The following is a 20,787-nucleotide window of genomic DNA, read 5'->3' as shown; positions in this document are numbered from 1 at the left end:
CATGGTTGTCCCAAAGGTGCTTTTTCAGGTGGCACTTTTGGGACAACAGAAAAAAGCACCTTTGGGGCAACAGAAAGATTGCTAGATAAGGTTTGTCTTCTTGCTGATGACACAAAAGTGGGTAACAGATTTGATGATCCTGGGGTATTCATAACATAGAAAATGATCTGGCACTGCTGGAAAATTAGTCAACTATGTGGAGACCCTAACCCTCAAGTGTTGTTGTTGTGGGGAAAACAAGAGGAGGGAGAAGCATTATGTATGTTATTTATACAAAAAATACCCTTATAAATAAAGCTTGGTAAGGTTCTAAAGCAAAACTTTAATAAATTAATATGCATGCCCAGCAGAAGTACAAAAAGACAACTGAAAACCACAAAGCCATTTTCATTCATTCAATGTTGCCATCTCTAACTGGAAATACACTCAAAGGCTTTACTTAAAATGGCAATCAGAATATGTTTCTGGTACATGAATATGTATTTTCCAGCAGTTAAATAAATGTTATGAAATCCAACAAAAGTTATCCTTCAAGTAGGAAAAGAATGACAGGAGATGTCAATAAACATTTAGAGGTTCTGGTTCTCTGGAGATTGCTCCTCCTCTCCCTCTGAAAGACCAATGACAAAACAGAGCAGGAAACCACCACAGATTGACACTGAGAAACATGCTAAATCACAGTCACAGACTATTTAAGAATTCAGATGCTGACGCCTTCTCCTGCGCCCTTTGTAGGAGAAGCCTCACAAAAGAGGTGAGCAAGAAACAGACCAGGTTAACAGAAACTAGGATGAAATAGCCCACACAGCTATAATCCTGGGAAGTAGAGCATATGATCACCTCTCCCCAATATTTTTCTGTATGGGCAAAAGCAACATAAGAAACACCTTTCACACAGCACAACCTCACAATAAAAATTCAGCCGCAGGAGCCGGCTCAATTATTCACAGTCCTCCGATTTTTCTCGCCATCCGCTAAGAAACCCTTGCACACGTACTCCAGAGTTCAAAATAAAATATCTTCATTTTTTATAAGCATCTCCACCACCAGTCTCTGATAACGGATATCATTCAGGGCAGCCATTGCATCCAGCCCGGGTGCTCGCATAAGGGTTGGTCCGAAAACAATGCCAAGGTTTTCTGCATTCATGAGGTTCTTTTTTTCATGGAGAGTCACCCTGGAATAAGACAGAACGTGATTAAAATGCGAGCCAGCAAAAGCCTGAACGAGCTGTAATCGTGATCTCATGGACCCAGAAATGAAAAGGGTCACGTGAAGTACAAATTAAAGGTAGTTTGAACAGACATAACCACAGCCTTTGTGCAAAACAAAAATTCTCAGTGTTTCCTAGTTAACAGTTATGGAAATGTTCCAATAAGGCTGATAAAGAAAGATGGGTAAGATGACAACGATAAGGCAGATTGAAGGGAGGAAGAACAAAATAAAATATTAGATGTCTTGTGAGTAAGGTAGTGGCGCTAACAAAGGGTGATTCATTCTCTCTTTCTCTCTCTCTCTCTCACTCCCCCCCTCCCTCCCTCCCCCACACACATACTGTATATCTTAATCTTGAGAATGTTTGAGTCCTTGCACATCACAAACCACTGTCAACAAAGCAGAGCATTTCTTCAACTGTCTATTATTTGTAGGTAATAGGAAGTATTGTATTTTTCGCTCCATAAGATGCACCTGACCATAAGACACACCAAGGTTTAGAGGAAGAAAACAAGAAAAAAATATATCATGTGGAGCCTGAGAGAACCACAGATAGGTGTCCTCTCATGTGCCAGACATTTCCATGCACTTTTAGGGAGGGAGAAGTGTGTCTTATAGAGCGAAAAATATGGTAGTTTGCTTTGGACAAGTCTTTCTTGTATTAATCAGTGTCTCTTAGATCAACCGTAAGTAGAGTTGTCTTAGTAGAGGAGATCTTTCCTCCTCCTCTCGTACAATACTACTAGAATTCAGAATCATTGAAGAAAGATGAATGAGGAGACATTTCACGATACAAGAAAATATTTCACGCTGCATCTACTGATAGTATGGATTGGGCAAATGCATGCCAGGTGAGGCTTTTAGTGTACTTGCAATGCTAATGTTATCTGTGATTGGAAGCAAAGTCACTCTGAAGATCGGATGTTGGTAAGAAATAGCAGAAAATTGCTATTGTTTTCTGATTGGCTAGTGGCCGAAAAAGTAGACTAAGCTAGGGTTTTTTTAATCCAACATTACTTTTCCTTTATTTATCTAATCTATCCATCTTGTGCAAGGTTCTTTAACTTTTTGGTTCCAGTTATACCACGGTACAGGCATTCTCACAAAACATCAGATATAGTGGGTGGGTTCCTACTGGTTTGAACTGGTTCGGCTGAACCGATAGTGGTTTGGCAGCATGTGTCACTGGACCCGGCAGCGCCTGCTTTTCAGTTTTGCGCATATGCAGAACAATTTTAATTGAACTGTGCATGCACGCACAATACGCACATGCGTGAACCGGCAGTAGTGCCTGCCGGAACCCACCGCTGGTTAGATGTGTTGCACCCATATACCAGCAGGCAAACAAACTGCTGGCAAATAGGAATTACTATTTTAATTTCTAACAATGTTTTTGAGTCTAATACCCAAGCTATTACCAGAAATATTTTATTCTTATGACTGGTGCTATGCTTTGCAGCATAGTAGCTTCCTATTCATGAAAATTAAAAGAATTTTACAGAATAGAATTCGGTGAGAGGTTGACAATCACCAAATACGGCAATGGTCAGTTGATTGCACCCTGATACCACAGCAGGGACTAGACAGACACCCATTTTCTATATGGTCAACTAGACTCTTTAAAGCCATGAACAAAGCAGGGAGAAGCGGGAGGGGGTCAAGGGGAGAAAATTCCAACTTTTGCCCTTGTTCTGCTTGGAGAATTCTTCCCTCCACAGAGCCATCTACTTCCCGCTACACTTTGGAAAGGACCTGGATGATTCTTTATGGGATGGTGTTGTTTAGTTTATTGTGTTTTAAGACATGTATTTGGATGTTACTTGTAAACATGTTTGAAAAGATTTATGTTCGGAGAGGCAACATATAAACAAGTAAAAGCTATTTTGAGACTCATGTGCCACTATGAATTCCACAGAGGAAGGATAAAAGTCTAGAAGTGAATAAGACCCTGTGCCTTTATAAAAGGTTACCCTTGCCTCTTCTACACTTATGACATAAAGCAGTGAAATGTAATCCGACCGCTTCCAAAGCCACTACAGATCCCACACCTTCTGCATCTAGTTAATGGGTACAGTAGGAACAGCTGCCCCCTCCCTGTTTCTGCTTTAATGGCATAACATACATACAAACTGCTGCCTTGAGAGGCTATGATTTGCTTTATGGTGGCTAATTGCCTATTCCAGAAAAAAAAAACCTCTCACATTTGTAAATTAGTTTTTGAGCAGACTAAACAAAAGCTCTAATGAATATTACTGATTTACAGCTCAAGAGAAATGCCATTAAGGATTTAGTCGTTAAATAACTAAATTCCCATTATTGGAAAGTTCATGAATTATAAAGAAAACATTAAAAAAACAACCTATCCCAGAGGCTCTGTTTAATGTGGAATTAAATCATGCCAGACACCTATAACGACAAACAGGAGCTGTCAGCTTGGGAACAAAGGGTTCTGAAGTTAGACAACTCTGCCCTGAATTGACTCCCCAAGTTGGTATTTTAAAGGTCCGGAGTCAGAACTGAGAGATGTTCTGTCCCTCCAACTGCAAATTCAGATATTACAATTAAATACTGTATCTTTCAGACGGTTATACTCTTATACTGGAGTATAAGATACACCATGATTTTGAAGAGGTAAATTTAAAAAAAAAAGTTTTTGTACTCTGTAGGCCTTCCAAACCTTCTACATGTCTCATTTTTTTGAAGAAAAAAAAGGGGGGGGGATGCAAAGCTTTGGGAGGCTTGTACAGTGCTCCTGGGGGCTGTGGGGCAAAAACAGCCTGTTTTTTTTCTCATTGCCCTCCCCATCTCCTAGGAGCACTTTGCAAGCCTCCCAAACCCTCTACACGTCCATTTTTGCAAAGAGGGTAGGGTTTCCATAGGCCAAAAATGCTATATTCAGTGTATAAGATGCAGCCAGATTTTCACCCTCTTTTTGGGGGGAAAAAGGTACATCTTATATTCCAAAAATATGGTAATTACAATGAGGAAGACCCAAGACAAAGTTATTTCCAACAATGAAGCGGAACTTGGCCAACACACCAATGAACTTGGTCAACACACCAGATTAATAATAGAGCAGATAGAGATATCTGGTAAATTAAGATGAGACAGAAAAATTGCAAGTACAAAGACAGATTATTGTATGAAACTAGCTACCATATTTTTCAGAGTATAAGACACACCTTTTCCCTCAAAAAAGAGGCTGAAAATGTGGGTACGTCTTAATACTGAATACAGCATTTTTTTGCCTCCTGAAACCCCGCCCCTTCACCAAAATGGCCATGCATAGCTTGTAGGAGGCTTTCAGAGAGCTCCTGGAGGCTGGGGAGGGCAGAAATGAGCAAAAAATGGGCCATTTTTTGGTCAAATTTGCCCCCTGCCAGCCCCCAGGAGCACTCTATAAGTTCCTAATGCCCTTTTCTTGACAGAAAATGGGCCTTTTTTGCTCATTTTTGCTCCCCTGGAACACTCTAGAAGCCTCCTAAGGGCTATTCATGCCCTTTTATTTTTTTGAAAAAAAAAGGGTCCATTTTCATGAAAAACGGGCCATTTTTGGGAGGTTTGCAGAGTTCAAAGACTTCTTTTAAAAATTCACCTCTTCAAAACCTTGGTGCATCTTATACTCCGAAAAATACGGTAGGTAGATTGTTGGAGATGTTGCATGAACCATCAAAAGGCGTTAATCTGGTAATATTTATTTATTTGTTGAATTTATTTGATGCCTATCTCACAGTGGGGCTATTCTAGGCAGCCTACAATAGTAAAAAAGAAAACTAAAGGCATGCAAACAGAAGTGGAATAATTGAACAATAAAATAAACAACAACAAAGGAATAAAATGAGAATAAATGCATCAATATAACAACAAAAAAAGATAGACAGGTGGATGGGGTGCGGGGGAAGGGAGGTGGAGTCTGCCACCACTCCACCATTTGTTCCCCATTGATATGTGATAATATGAGTGAATTTTAGTCTTCTAGTACAGTTTCATGAAGACCATGTTGCAATCAATTACATTAAGTTACAAGCCATGAGTAAATATAGGAAGGGAGTCTGGGCCAGAAAGAGCAATAATTGGCACACTAGGTCAATTTGTGTGAAGACCTTCCTGGTGAGGCTGCTACATGTTCATCAAGCACAAGCTATGAGTCTAGGGTGACCCCTAAGTTTCATACAACTTTGAATGAAGGAGTGCAATCCCAGGCCACCAGAACCAAGATAGCTAAATATCCATAGTCATTTGGTCTTATCATGTTCGATTTTTAGCCTATTCTTCCTCATCAAATCCATCCCTGAAGAAGTTCCAGGAGCTGGAATATAACTTCCATAGCATGGTATGGTCAACCAGAGGCCAAAATATATAGATGAGCATCCTGGATGCTCTGATGGTCAACAGATGTCTTTGCCCAACAGTTTCATCGATATGTAGATAGGAGAGATGAGAGCATCAAAATTTTAGGCACTCTGAAAACCAGGGGTTGTGTCAGACCTCTCCCGGAAGGATATGATGATTAATAGTCTCTAGGGTTGCTGAGAGATCAAAACCTAGGATGGTTGCATTATGCCTATCCTGGCTCAGCAAGAGGTCATATATGTAGAGACCAAAGGACTTTAAAATGGGAGCAGTTAGCACAAGAACCTGAAATAATTGCTTGGTGGGCTTGAATTGAGGACAATCCCTTTCACATAATACCTCTTTAAATGAGCCATAAGATAGCGCAAGGTTTCACAGTGTGCAGGCGGCAGTAGCTTCAGTGCTTCATGAAGTATTTCCAGCTGTTCATCAGGATCTGTGGTTTCTGAAATTGAAACACCTGATAAACTTTAAGCCCAAAGATACACAAAAGAAAGTTAGAGGAGCCTCTTCCAAGACCCATGTTTCCTGATATAACACATTTTCAATATTGTCTGAATGAATTCCGCACCAGGAAAGGAAAAGTGGAAAGCTTCATATTCAATGTCAAAAGAAGGTGGCTTTCTTGATGGCTTGAGAGGTCTCTTAGGAACATTTGGTTACCTTCCATTTCAAGCTAGTAATACATGCCCATGCCCAGAAAAATGCTCAATCTGAACACATTCTGGTATTTTAGAGGTATGATTTACCTAAATATGCTGACATATGTGAGCAACCTTATTTAATCTTCTTGCTAACTCAATCTGAATGGCTGACCTAGATATTAAAAATACCAAAGCTACAAGCATATAGCTACGACAAGAGGACTAGCTGTTCTTCATAAATTGAACTCACCGCCTTCAAGAATGCTGCCACAAAATCTCTGATAATCAATTGTTCAACAATACTGTGTATACTGGTAACCGACTTGCTATTTCAGAGTATTTTTTTCTATTACTAAAAAAAGTGCTGATTTCTTCAGAAGTTGCAATATGGCAGAGCTCTTTAAAGATGAGAAAAACTGGCTCTGCAATATACATATATCCCTTGCTTCGAACATGAACAATTTAGACAAATTTCATGGTAATAAAAGTACCCATTTGAGAAATGATACAATTTAAAGCTTACTTGCAGACTCTATGAATTTGGGGTAGGCATCATATGTGATTAATGGAATTGGCAAGTCCCTGAAGTAAAGTTTAAGTGCACCAGTGATAATGTTGATATCTTCATACATATTCACAGAAATGTCTGCTTTTTCCCCATCTGTACATAAATAAAGAGGGAGGGAGACCCAGAATATAAAATGTACGTAATAGTAACGAATGGATTTGTAATTTGCAATGATATTTAAGACAATACATACACTGTTGTACATACAACACAAAAGAAGAAACAAGGTAAAATGCATTTTCAAATGTAAACACTGTTTTATAAACAGTAGAATTCAAGAATTCTATGGAATTCTTATCTGCAAAGAATAAAATATAACATAGAGAAAATTGCCTATGGTCACAATAGCTGGGCTCTGTGATTTAGCTGCAGACTACATTGCCATTTTAATTTCTGTTCTCACAGAATTGTAATTGATTTCAATGGAATTTTGGTGGTGTTTTGTGTTTCAAATGCAAGATTATTTTTTAAATAAAAAGTGCTATGACATAGAAAGTCAGACATGAAGCAATAGATTTCTTCTTGTTTTGTTACCCCTATAATGGAATTGGTACAATGAGAGACTATGGCATCCATAATCTCCAACCATTAGACTCAGTGAGAAGCATAGTCCAACATATATTGAGAATGTCAGATGAGGAAAGGTTGCACAAAATCACATTCAAGGACAACCATCAACTTCTTTAAATTGACCATTGTCTTACCTGAACGGTCCTTCTATGGGTGCTGCGAAGGGAATCCAATCATGGGTTAACTTAGCCCTCTAGCCTTGAGACTGAGTATGCAAATATCAAAGTCACGCCTCCTCTGACTGGACTTCCGTTTCCTTTTCAGTTCTTTACGAAGTCCACCGAAGGAGCATTATGTCAATCCTCAAACAAGCCGCAAGTCATCCGGCACTACAGAGTCAAGTCCAGTCAGTAACAAGTCACAGAGTCACAATCAAAACGGAGCCCTGACCAGCCGAAGCTGCGGGCGGGTTTGGATTCCCTTCGCAGCACCCATAGAAGGACCGTTCAGGTAAGACAACGGTCATTCTCCTGTGTGCTGCTCCGGGAATCCAATCATGGGATATATCAAAGCAATGAACTCCCAGGGCGGGAGCTAAGCTGGTCAGGCTCCTCCGCAGACGGAAGGACCCTTTGCAACACTCTCCGCCCAAAGGACGCCTCAGCCGAGGCGAAGACATCAATCTTGTAGTGGCGAATAAAAGGCGAGGGGGATGCCCAAGTGGCCGCCCTGCAAATCTCTTCTACAGACGCTTGCGTCGCCCAGGCCGCTGTGGTGGCCGCACTCCTGGTGGAATGAGGAGTGATTCGCCTTGGAACCGGTCTGGAGTGGGTGTCATACGCCAACGCAATGCAAGCTTTCAACCATCGGCTGATGGTGTGGGAGGATACCTTCTGTCCCATTGAAGATGGCTGGAAGGAGACGAACAGAGCCTCCGATCTCCGGAACGACGCCGTGCGCTTCACATAGCGACGAAGAGCTCTGCGAACATCCAGATGATGCCACTGACGCTCCTGCGGGTGAGACGGGTGAGGACAGAAGTCCGGCAGGACAAGTTCTTGAGTTCTGTGAAACAATGAGTTTATCTTTGGAAGGAAGGTCGGATCCAAGCGAAGCACTACCTTGTTCGGGTGGAAGATGCAAAGATCCGCACGAACAGAAAGAGCTGCTAGCTCCGACACCCTCCTGGCCGACGTTATGGCCACCAGGAAGGCCGTCTTGAGTGTCAACAAGCGGAGGCTGATGGAATGTAAAGGCTCAAAGGGGGCAGCTGTTAGAGCCCTGAGAACCAAGGTCAAATTCCACGTGGGGTAACGATGTACCGTCGGCGGTCGTAAGTTGGAAGCACCCTTAAGGAAGGTTCGAACTCGCGAGTGCTGAGATAAGGAGCGGCCTTGGCCACCCCCGACCACCGTCGACAAGGCTGTGACCTGACGGCGAAGTGTGTTTGGTGCCAACCCCTTGTTGAGGCCGGACTGCAAGAAATCCAGAACTTGGGGCACCGAGGCCTTGATGGGATCGACCCCGGTGCGCCGGCATCACCTGCAGAAGGCCTGCCAGGTAGCCTCGTAAATACGGGTAGTCGACGGGCGACGGGCCGCTTGAATTGTAGAAATGACTTCGTCCGAATAGTGGAGGGCCGCTAGCATCTCCCGCTCACGTGCCACACGGCTAACTGCAACAGCTGAGGGCCCGGGTGTAGGAAAGCCCCTTGGTGGAGCTGAATCTTGTCGTCCGGAATCCTCCAAGGACGCGAAACGGACAGATGGACGAGGTCTGCGTACCAGGGACGCCTGGGCCACATTGGAGCGACCAGCAGCACTTCCGCCTGTTCTGCCAAGATCTTCTGAATGACCGACGGAAGGATCGGGAGAGGAGGAAAGGCATAAAGAAGGCCGGCCGGCCAACGGCTGCGTAGAGCGTCTACTCCCTCCGCCCCCGGAGTCTGGTATCGGGAGTAAAACCGGGGAAGTTGTGCGTTGTGCGGGTGAGCGAACAGATCCACCTCGGGCAGGCCGAAGCGGTGAGAGAGTTCCTGGAAGAGAATGGGGTGGAGCTGCCACTCCCCCTGATCCACCGTCGCTCTGCTCAGCCAGTCCGCCTGAGTGTTGGCTTCGCCCGAGATGTGCTCCGCCCGAATCGATGAGAGTCTGGGCTCCGCCCAATGGAACAACCTCTCCGCTTCCAGCATCAGAGCTCTGGACTGCGTTCCCCCTTGGCGGTTGATGTGAGCCTTGGAGGCCACATTGTCGGTCAAGATCAACACATGGCGATGAGATACAATATCCCGAAACTCCAGGAGAGCCAGACGGATGGCCCGCAGCTCCAGCCAGTTTATGCTGTTCGCCAGCTCCTGCTCCGACCATCGACCCTGGGCCACCTTGTCCAGGGCATGGGCCCCCCATCCGAATAAGCTGGCGTCCGTTGTAACTTGAACGCGGTCTGGCTCCTGGAATGGACATCCCCGGAGGAGCCTGGACGACATCCACCAATGCAGGGATCGCCTGGCCTTGCCCGGGAGCTGCACCTTGATGTGGGAATGACTGGTATGCGCTCTTTGGAAGGGCAGCAGGAACCACTGGAGAGGACGCGCATGGAACCTGGCCCAGGGTACTACGCTGATGCAGGAGATCATCTTCCCTAGCAGCTTGGACAGCGACAGCAGCGGTATCCGCCGATGAGATAGCACATGATGCGCCAGGTGGTATATGTTCTGCCTCCTTTCCGGGGACAGGAAAACCTCGCACGACATCGAGTTGATGGTGGTTCCCAGATGAAGGAGGGACGTGGTTGGGCGCAGGTGGCTCTTGGGCAGGTTGAGGACAAATCCATGGTTTCGCAATGCGTCCATCGTGACCCGCAGGTCTCGGAGGGCCTGATCTCGCGAGGACGACAGCACCAACACGTCGTCCAAATAACAATTGATGCGTATTGGAATTGAACGAAGGGAGGCTGCCAATACTGCCAGAAGTTTGGTGAACGTGCGCGGGGCCGAGGAGAGGCCGAATGGCAAGGCCCGGTATTGATAATGACGGCTGTTGAAGTGAAACCGCAGGAACTTCCGATGTGCCGGATGAATGGGCACATGGAGGTACGCTTCTTTGATGTCTATGGAAGTCATCATGTCGCCTTGGCGGATGGAAGCCAATATGCTCTTTAGAGAGTGCATTTTGAATTTTTGGTATTTGATATACTGATTGAGCTGTTTCAAATCTAGGATTGCCCTCCATCCCCCGGAGTTCTTTGGTACCAGGAACAAGATGGAATAAAACCCTAGGCCTCCCTGTCCTTTGGGAACTTGTTCTATGGCCCTGATAGTGAGAAGATGAGATATCTCGGTGTCCATAAGGCGCCGCTTTGACGGGCACCTGGGCACAGGGCACCTGATGAACCTTCTCGGGGGGATGGATAGAAACTCTAGCGTGAGACCCAAACTCACTACTTGAAGGGCCCAGGCGTCTGACGTGAGCTCCGCCCATTGGTGGGCGAAGGCCAAGAGACGTCCTCCTATGGGCCCTACCTCCTGCGAGTCAGCGATATCTGCGAAAGGATCGGTTGCCCGCTCCTCGGAATGACCGTCTACTCTGCGCCTGACTCTGCTGGCGCCCCCTGTCTCTGGCCCCAGGTCGGTCCTGGCCGTGATCCTGTGCCTGGGAAAACCCCCTGGAATATCCGGGGACATAGGGGGCGGAAGTAAACCCCGAGTCCCCAGACCGAAAGGGCTGCCGTCTACTATAAGGCTGTGGTCTCCTGGTCACACGGGCACTTGTGGAGGGAAGCACCTTACGTTTATCCCGAGTCTCAATGAGAATGGGATCCAGCACTGAACCAAACAAGGCCCCGCCCTTAAAGGGCGTGGATGCTAGACGCCACTTAGACTTGATATCAGCTTGCCAGTGGCGGAGCCAGAGCAAACGGCGAGAAGCCACATTGGAAACCACAGCTCGGGATGCAAATTTTGCCGCGCTAAGGGTGGCATCAGCGGAAAACTCTAGGGCCGCTATCAGTTTGGTGACATCCTGATGGAGGCGCAGTTCCTCCGGGTCCAGCCTTTCCTGTAGTTGTCTCAGCCAAACTAAGGAAGTCCTATTAAAGAAGGAAGCTGCAGTAGCTGAGCGCAAGGCCCACGCTGCTGCCTGATGAGTTTTGCGAATGACCGATTCGGCCTTGCGGTCCTCGGCCTTCAATCCTTCTGAAATTTCAGAAGGAATTAACGCCGGTGAAGCAAGAGCGGCGATGGGAGCATCCACTGTGGGAAACTGGAGGAGAGCCTCCAACTCTGGAGAAGATGTGAAAAGCTTCCTATCACCAGACCCAGGGGGCTTAACTGCGGTTGGCTCATCCCACTGCTTTTGGATTAAATCAAGAAAGAGCTTAGGGGATGGAATAAAATCCTGCAGAGCCACCTGCTCAGCAAAGAGCCGCTCGGTGGCATCCAGGCCCACAGCAGCACTTTCTGCAGAAACTTCTTCCCCCATGTGGGCGGTAGTCTTGGCCTTATACAGCAGGGATTTGAAAAGAGTGTGCCTGAAGAGCCCAGGGGCCGGAGGCTGGTCCACAGGAAAGCCCTCGTCACCAGAGAGTTCCCTATCCTGGATTTCACCTTCCTCCACTAAGGGAGATTGTGCGCTAAACACAGAGTGTAAAGGGGAAGGAGGATCAGTTTGCAGAATGGAAGAATCCCCTTGTGCTGCTTGGGGAGCCAGGCTTGAATAGGCTAGAGTAGGCCTGGAGGCCTGGGATCTACGCGCTAATTCCGCATCCACCCCTCTGGAAATAGCCTCTGAGATCATGCTGTAAAAATCAGCAGGCAGGCCCAAATCCTGGCCCTCCAGAGGCCTGAGGCCCGCAGCTGTGGGGGTGAACGTGGCAGAAGGCCCAGCGCGCGGAGGCGAACGAAGAAAGGCCCCACTAGCCTCTGAAATAATTGGGGGGGATCGAGGCCCGAAAACCCCTACCTCAGGAGTAGGGCCCTGGGGAAGCTGAATATCAGGGGACCAACCCTGCTCAACGACCCTCACCGGAGACACAGGTTGCTGAACCAGAACCGGAGGGGAAGAAATGGGAGCCCCAGATGCCTTGGGGGGAACCTTGGCTTTGTCTTTGCGCTTGTGCAACTTATCCCGAACAGCAGATGAGGCTCGAGGCCTGCTAGTAGAGGCCCTGGTCGCGGCCCTACTAGGCCCAGGGCTGCCCCCCCCCTCGCCAGGGGAGCGGGGCTCAGGAACTGGCCCAACAGTACCTTGCATTACCGATTGATCAGCCATGATATGAATTTGAAAGAGCTCAATCAGCGAAACAAAGGAATGCAATTGAAAGCCCTCGCCAAGAACGCCACGTGGAAGCAGAGACCAAGAGAAGCGACCTCCTTCCTGAGTCAGCAAACTCGAGTGAGGGAAAAGGGAGGGGCGGAAGCAGTGCGCAAGCCCAAACGCGCGGGCAAATTCTGCCTTCTCATCCCAGGCATTACTGCGCATGCGTGAAAAACGCTTCCAAATAAGGCAACCGGCATCAAAGGCGCGAAATTCAAAGAAACCGCAGGGGAAATACCCAAACAGCCGATCCATGTAATCCTCCGGCAGCCGCTCCAGCGAGGGCACAAGGAGGGAGGCGGGGAGGAGGGGGAGGCCGCTCCGACAAGCCACAGCCTCGGATCTGACTGCGCTCGCGGGCGGGTGCTATCCGGCGTGGAGGGCAGCGCTGGGAGACTCAGCTTCCTTGCGCGCTGAAGTTAAGGGAGGACAGGCGGAGAACGCCCCACTCCAGCTGTAGCGATCAGATATCCCTTCAAGGGAAATAGCGAGGGAGGAATCGGCTGGCAGAAATCTGCCGCCTTACCTCCAATCCATCAAGAAATCCACAGTGAAAACCAAGTAAATCATCATTAACCTTGAAAAATTAGCAATTAATCAAGAGAGCGTTGAAAATAAGTCTCGTAGGCTTTGGACTGAGTAATAGAACTGAAAAGGAAACGGAAGTCCAGTCAGAGGAGGCGTGACTTTGATATTTGCATACTCAGTCTCAAGGCTAGAGGGCTAAGTTAACCCATGATTGGATTCCCGGAGCAGCACACAGGAGAATAATAAAAACCAAATTTTAGCCTCATTAGCAAATTAGCACAGATGAAAAAATGTTAATTATAATCACCTCCTAGTATTATTCATAAGAGTAAGTAAGATGACTATAAGTAATCGGAGCATGGTAGCTCAAGAGGTTAGAAGGGTGGGCTGATGACGGCTGGGCAGGCTCATGTTTGTGACCTGGTTGCGGCTGCGGGTGAGTTCCTGTCACACACTCCAGCTCTTGCTGACCCAGCAGAGCAAAAGTGGGTGATTATGAGTAGATAAATGGGTACTTTGGTGGGCAACGTATAGGGACACAAAATGAGCCCTCAACTGGGTGTCCCCCAGGAAAGGTGACATCACTAGCAAACACTTTCATCATAGAAGCACTTTGGGGTTTCCAACATGGAAGCTGTAGTAGTACTAAGTAATCACAAACTGTGCACTTTGAAAACTTTTTAAAGCCACTCTTAGAACTCAAACCTAATTCTCCATACTTTTTTCTTTGGAGAATGAGTTGTGAAATGGCTGAGATCTAAGCAGCTACTTAAAGCATGCCCAATAATTGAAATACATCTAGTTTGTTTTTAATTATTTCTAACCTGCCCAGCACATCATATCACAGCATCCCAAGCTCTTGCAGGTTAAAAAATGCTTCATATTTGGCATTGCTGAGAGGACAGCTTTCAGAGAACCAAATCAACTTCCTACTAGTCATGCAATATTCATTCACTGGATTCTAGCAAATACGATAGAGGCAATTGTTATGGTAAGGACTAAGAACATACCTCGATCAAAAGCCATTTTGACATCTTCAATGAGGTCGCTGAATCCTGATACTCGGTAGAGTCCCTCAGAATTGAGTCCTTTTAAATTAAAATCATTACAAGATTAAGCAATAATTGTTTTCTGATAGACATGTACTTTACGGTTAGCAGTACATAAACCAGAGCTCATTTTTTAAAGCTGTAACTTTCTTACTCAGCATAATTTTAAAATCAGCTTTCAATTATTCTGTGCAAACATATTTGTGATAATGTTTCCGGAATAAAGAGGATGCCATACATGCATACGCACATACTCATCATGCTTTTCCTTTTAAGGTAAACAGCTTTACACAAAGTACAGATAAGAAGTAATAAACATTAAGCCCAAGAAATTATGTGCAATTGACGCTAAGATGGGTTCAGGCCCATCTGGTGACATCCATGACATATAAATGATTATGATGCAATACAAGATAGGGAATGTTAAAAAACATGAATTAACAAACTAACAAAATAGATATTTGGTGTGTCTTTGAAACTAAGAGAAAAGAAAAAGATGTGATGAAGGCTGTCTCTGCTTGTGAAACAGCTGATAAATACATACATAGCGAAATTGTAGATTTAATCATGAATGAAAGGGCTGAAATGTACATAAAATATTATTTGATGTCAGTTGGAATTATAGGATTGTAAAAAGGGAGATTTTTTTAGGCTGCTGAACACACAGAGGGGGGGGGGGGAGAAACTGACTGGGCCATTTGGAAACCCCAAAATGAATGAGAATATTGACAGTGAGGTGTTTGCTCAGAAATAATTGTTTATGTGCAATTCATACGTACAGATAGGAAAAGAATCAATCAAAAAGGATGATTGATCTAATTATTTATGATAAAAGTAAAAGTATGAGTGAAGGATATAAGATGTCTGAATGCTGGAGAGACCATTCTTGTGACAAAAGTGGGGCGTGGGGAAAAGGGGTTATGGAAGGAAAAGAAAGAAGTGAAAAAAAAGTACAAGAAGAGCAGTGGATCCTGCATATAAAAGTATTAGAACAGTGGTTCTCAACCATTTCTTCACTATGCCCCCCCTCCTTCTATTTGATTGTCAAATAGAATGAATGAAAAGTAGATGAAAGAATCTGAAAATAACCCTCACATATTGGATACTTGCATTGATTTACATATATTTAAAGTTATGTAAGTAACAAACAAGCATAGTGAAGAAAGACTTGGGAGGAGGAAATATATTTCTCACAAAAATGATTTAAAAAAAGGAATGTTAGTTCTCAGTAGCATAAATATCATCCAACTCTAATGGAACAATGTTTTTCTATCTCGGTACTATCAAAGAAAAGACAGTAATATAGGCTTGCTATTTTCTAAATGAATGGAATTTAGATTTGTTTTTCTCTAAGGCCACTGATAATTTTAGGACCACCCTGGGTAAAACTAGTTAACGCTAGCCCCCAACTGAGTGCGATCAATTTAACAGGATGATTAGCAAGGCAACCAAATCAATTAAAGATGCTTTACCTCTCGACTCAATTTCCCTAATGCACATGTCTACAACCATTGGTCTCTTTGTTAAGTGTACTTTTACTAGTGTGGTGAGATCACAGCTGTACACTTTCTTAACATGCTTCAAGTCTGGCTTGCAGTCATTCGGGACCATCTTGGAGCATTGTTTATGAACATTTAAGCCACAATCTGAGGAAAGAAGAAGACAAAAAAGAAATGTTACCAAGAGATTCAGTGCAATGAAACTATACCTGTAAACTATGCAACGCTCCCAAAGACGCGGCTAGAGTTGTGTGGATTTATGCAGGATTTGAATCAGGACAGCACAGAATCCAGTCTCACTTAATCGTTATGTCAGTCATTGCAGATAACTAGGTGTGGGATACCTGCCAGTTTAATTTCTTAAATTCTACACTAAAATTAGGGAACTGGGTCATTCATAACTAGAGCTAGGTGATTTGGCCAGTGGCAAAATACATTTTTAGCTTTGAAAGCCTGGCAGCAGAACAAATAGGTTACATTTCTAGCTACCTACCATAAATTTTGTGGACACATCCAAAAGACACGGGAAGCTATGCTCAGTGAGCTGCCTGAACATCCTCTAGCTCAGGGGTGTCAAACGCAATTTCATTGAGGGATGCATCAGGGTTGTTTTTGACATGGGGGGGGGGGGGCAGGGTGGGTGTGGCCAGCATGTCACTCGTGTTGGGGGCACTTGTGCTGGCCTGAGCGCTCTGCTAGCAAAAACGGAATCCTGGGCTCCATTTTCGGTTGCAAAAGGCTACTGCAACCCTTTGCCAGTGAAAATGGAATTCGGGAGGGCTGCTTGTGGCCCTCTTGAGCTCCAGTTTTGTTGGCAGAGGCACCGCGGGCTGGTCCACTGTTTCCAGGGATGCCCCACGGGCCATATCTAAGCATGCTGTGGGCCATATCCGATCCCTGGGCCTTGAGTTTGACACCCCTGTTCTAGCCAAGGCAGAGCTTACCCACGGTTACCATACAGCACGAGCAAGTTTTGCAAAGGCACTTTATGTTGAAGTCATCCAATATTGATTTTGGAATGCCCCACCCAAAGAGAGGTCATTCCACATAGCAATAGCAGTAGACTTATATACCGCTTCATAGGCCTTTCAGGCCTCTCTAAGCGGTTTACAGAGAGTCAGCATATTGCCCCCAACAATCTGGGTCCTCATTTTACCCACCTCGGAAGGATGGAAGGCTGAGTCAACCCTGAGCCGGTGAGATTTGAACCGCTGACCTGCTGATCTAGCAGTAGCCTGCAGTGCTGCATTTAACCACTGCGCCACCTCGGCTCTTAACATCCTGCTACTGGAATTCCTTTCAGATTCTGCAAACCTCCCCCAGTCCTTTCTTGATGCAAAGGGTATGTTTTATCACCAACCTTTGTTCCCCCACACCACCCCCATATGTGTGTGCATGCATCTGAGTCAAAGCAGAAACATGAAAAGGAATCATCCGAATTCATTGCTGCTCTCCTTCAAAGCCTCTAAAACCAGCAATCCTCTTTATCTCATTATCAGGTTACCCAAATGTTTTGTAGTTTTCTCAGACCACCGAGGCAGAGGAGATTAGACCATATTTAATTTTATTAGCTGGCAAAAAGCTTCAAAAACATTGCGAAGTGGATTTTCAGATACATTAAGCTAAAACCTCTCAGCCGAGCTGCTCTTTCTCTTTCATATTTAGAGCAGCACAGAAAAGGTTTTATATTTAGGAGCGGGGATGGGGGGTGGGAATCGACTTTAGCATTTTCCAATGAAACTGAAATAATGTGCTTTTATTAATGCATGAGCAAACACAAGAACTATAAGCACTGTATTAAGGCTGCCCCAAGAGGATCTATTTCAAATATTTGCTGAGAGTACAATAAGCAGAGCTGTCACTTTCCCTTCTACTGCTGATTTGATTTTTATCATCCCTAACCTTCAACCTACTTATAATTCATGAAAATATACAGTTGCCCAGTATGCATTATAGAAATATCAGAGTGTGTTAAATACAGAACCATCATATTTGTAAGTTACACTAGGGAAGAATAAGTACTGTGTCAGGTTTAAGTACTAACATAAACGAGGAGAAAAAAAAGCTTATATGCTATTCAAAAAGACAGCTAGAGAGTTCTAAGAGTTTTAGGATTGCTGTGAAATCAGAATTGGATTGGAGGTTTAAGTGTATGAAATAAGCTATTTCAGATATGCTGCATTCGGGGCCAATTCAAGGGCAATTTAGGATCTGGGAATACATATACTTGCTCAGAATACAGGAAAATGTGTATTTGTTGTTCTTTATATGAGCTTATCTCAATTCAAGAAAAAACGCTATGAGAATAATCAAGATGGTACATTTTGTTTCTTCCGTAGATATAACTGAAAACACAGATTTTCACCTACATCCCAGTATTAAGTATTAAGGCTGCCATCTTAGAGAAGAATTTCTAAAAAAAACCCTCTGCATTATCATGTTGAAATAACAGGACAACCTTTCATTAATGAAATTCAGGAAATCTGCCTGGCCAACAATTCACTTATAAAAGTAAAAATGTAATAGTACAGATGCTTAAGATAGGAGGCTATATACAGATAGTTGTCGACTTACAACCACAATTGAACCCAAAATTTCCATTGCTAAGCGAGAAAAAATTGGTGAGTTTTGCCCCTATTTATGACCTTTCTTGCCACAGTTGCTAAGTGAATCACAGCAGGTGTTAAGTTAGTAACACAGCTGTAAAGGGAATCTACCTTTTCCATTGACTTTGCTTATCAGAAACCCTGGGATAGAGCAACTGTCATAAATATGAGCCAGTTGCCAAATGTCTGAATTTGATCACATGACCCTAACCCTAAGACTTAAATATTAGCATAACATTTGTTTGCCCCACATTCTCATCCTTTATTTTACTATGGAACCCAAAGCATGTATAGTTTACTAACAGACCCACCAAGATGCATGATAAATCCCAGTGCCCAATTCCATATGCCATCTTTCTCTTTGGTGATTTACAGGATCATTTGGACTTGAATGTTCAGTAGAATAAAAAACGCAAATAGATTATTAAGCTATATTGAACTGTGATGGAGCTATTTAATGAAGACAACCACGTCATTTAACTGAGAAGAAAGAGTGGGTTTTTTAGAGCAGTGTTTCTCAACCTTGGCAACTTGAAGATGTTCGGACTTCAACTCCCAGAATTCCCCAGCCAGCATTCGCTGGCTGGGGAATTCTGGGAGTTGAAGTCCGGACATCTTCAAGTTGCCAAGGTTGAGAAACACTGTTTTAGAGCATAGGCAATTTTAATTGAATACCCCAAATAAGGAACAGCACTTGTAGAAGACATTCACAATTTGTCTTGCTCATTTACCTCGATCTTGATGTTTCCACCTAGAAACAGACCTACAATCTTGGAGACACCAAAAGAATCTTGTGCACATTCAATCTCTCCTGTGTGAAAGGATAGCATTTTGGCCTTTTAGTGGTAAAGTAAACTATTTGGTCTGTAAGACTTTCATCTAGCTCAACTTCCTTCCAGATCAGTTACAAAGGCTGCCTATGAATCTATCTTTTCAGTGAGGGTTGTTTTTGTCTTTTTTTATAGACTTCTAACTCTTTAGCTCTTTGTGTATGTGAACTGTTCTGGCAATCCTGTTTCCTTGCTCTATCCATCAGAGGTTAACCTAAAAGCAGCCATACTGTCTTGCAGGCATTTATGCCATTTGTATCCCTTTTCCAAGAAACCCAGCACACTGTTTTTATGCCACAACTATTCTGTTAAAAAAAAAAAGTGATTTGCCCAAGCCATTGAACAAATCTAATGAATGAGTGCGAGTATGAATCCCTACCTAGATTTAGCCATTATCTGAAACTCAAGTCCAAGGCAGGAAATGGCTGCTAATCTCTCCTCTTAAATATAGCAGTTAGACTTATATACCGCTTCATAGGGCTTTCAGCCCTCTCTAAGCGGTTTACAGAGTCAGCATATCGCCCCCACAGTCTGGGTCCTCATTTCACCTACCTCGGAAGGATGGAAGGCTGAGTCAACCTTGAGCCGGTGAGATTAGAACCGCTGAACTGCAGATAACAGTCAGCTGTAGTGGCCTTCAGTACTGCACCCTAACCACTGCGCCACCTCGGCTCTAATCAAATATTCCTGATTAGAGATGTGTGCGGTGCTTTGTGGAAGGATAACGTAGGAATGTGAAAATCCATGAAATGCACTAAGTTACAGAAAAACCTTGATGTCCCTCACCACTGTCAAACTATTCACTAAGGCTGCATTACTATTACTATTAGTCTTCTCATCGTTCCTCTCACCCATCTCCTCCCACTTATGACTGCAGGACTGTAACTTCGTTGCTTGTATCCTTATGATTTATATTGATATTGATTGATTGCTTATTTGTACCCTATGACTATCATTAAGTGTTGTACCTTATGATTCTTGACGAATGTATCTTGTCTTTTTATGTACACTGAGAGTATATGCACCAAAGACAAATTCCTTGTGTGTCCAATCACACTTGGCCAATAAAGAATTCTATTCTATTCTATTCTATATGAAAAATAGCAGAATTAAATGCACTTGGCCCAATCCTGTAAAATTTAAGTTTGTGATGTAGGAGGACTAGCACATACTTTAAAGTAGCTCATATCCATCAGTTTCTTCCTTCTCCTTAGCTTGCTGGTATTACTGAAAGAAAATCAGTGACCTGGTTGGTATGCTCCATTAGAGGAGATGTGTAACAGAGGTCTTACAACTTTGAGCACAAGTATGCAGTTTTTGTTCCCGTTTCTCTTCTACTTCCTGAAAAAATACTGTTTCTCATAAAAGCAAATCACTAAAATGTTAAAGGCATCTAAAAAGGAAAAAAAAAGAACTCTAAAGTTTATTCTCTCTTTTGCTCAAAATGTATCAGGGCCTTCAATTTTTCTTCCTCCCACCCAAAGCTTTAGAAAAATATGCCCCTAAAGAATTATTTTAAGGTAGGTGGCTATATGCATAGAGTGTGAAACTACATTATATAAACCATATCTAAGCAAGACAAGCCACCCACATACCGTGATGGAGAGAATTGCAGGCTAGTTACCATGGTAGGTTATGCACTGTAGAAAAGATACCTATTATACTAGCTATAA

At 44.0% G+C, this 20,787-nt stretch overlaps 1 protein-coding gene across 2 annotated transcripts in view; it reads right to left on the bottom strand.

Annotated features, from left to right (window-relative positions):
• Nucleotides 1–302: 302 nt before the first annotated feature.
• CHN1 (chimerin 1) overlaps nucleotides 303–20,787 on the bottom strand; it is a 114,253-nt gene continuing 93,768 nt past the window's right edge. For both annotated transcript variants that reach the window (XM_032222994.1, XM_032223005.1), the window contains 5 exons: nucleotides 15,652–15,825; nucleotides 14,141–14,218; nucleotides 6,736–6,873; nucleotides 5,908–6,013; nucleotides 303–1,177 (listed from right to left, as the gene is read on the bottom strand). In XM_032222994.1, coding sequence (XP_032078885.1) covers nucleotides 1,006–1,177; nucleotides 5,908–6,013; nucleotides 6,736–6,873; nucleotides 14,141–14,218; nucleotides 15,652–15,825 — 668 coding nt within the window. In that variant the 3' untranslated portion in view covers nucleotides 303–1,005. The remainder of the gene's footprint in view (nucleotides 1,178–5,907; nucleotides 6,014–6,735; nucleotides 6,874–14,140; nucleotides 14,219–15,651; nucleotides 15,826–20,787) is intronic.

The sequence above is a fragment of the Thamnophis elegans genome, chromosome 1 (genome assembly GCF_009769535.1).
Source record: "Thamnophis elegans isolate rThaEle1 chromosome 1, rThaEle1.pri, whole genome shotgun sequence".
Taxonomy (NCBI): Eukaryota; Metazoa; Chordata; class Lepidosauria; order Squamata; family Colubridae; genus Thamnophis; species Thamnophis elegans.
This window is presented reverse-complemented; position numbering and strand designations above follow the sequence as displayed.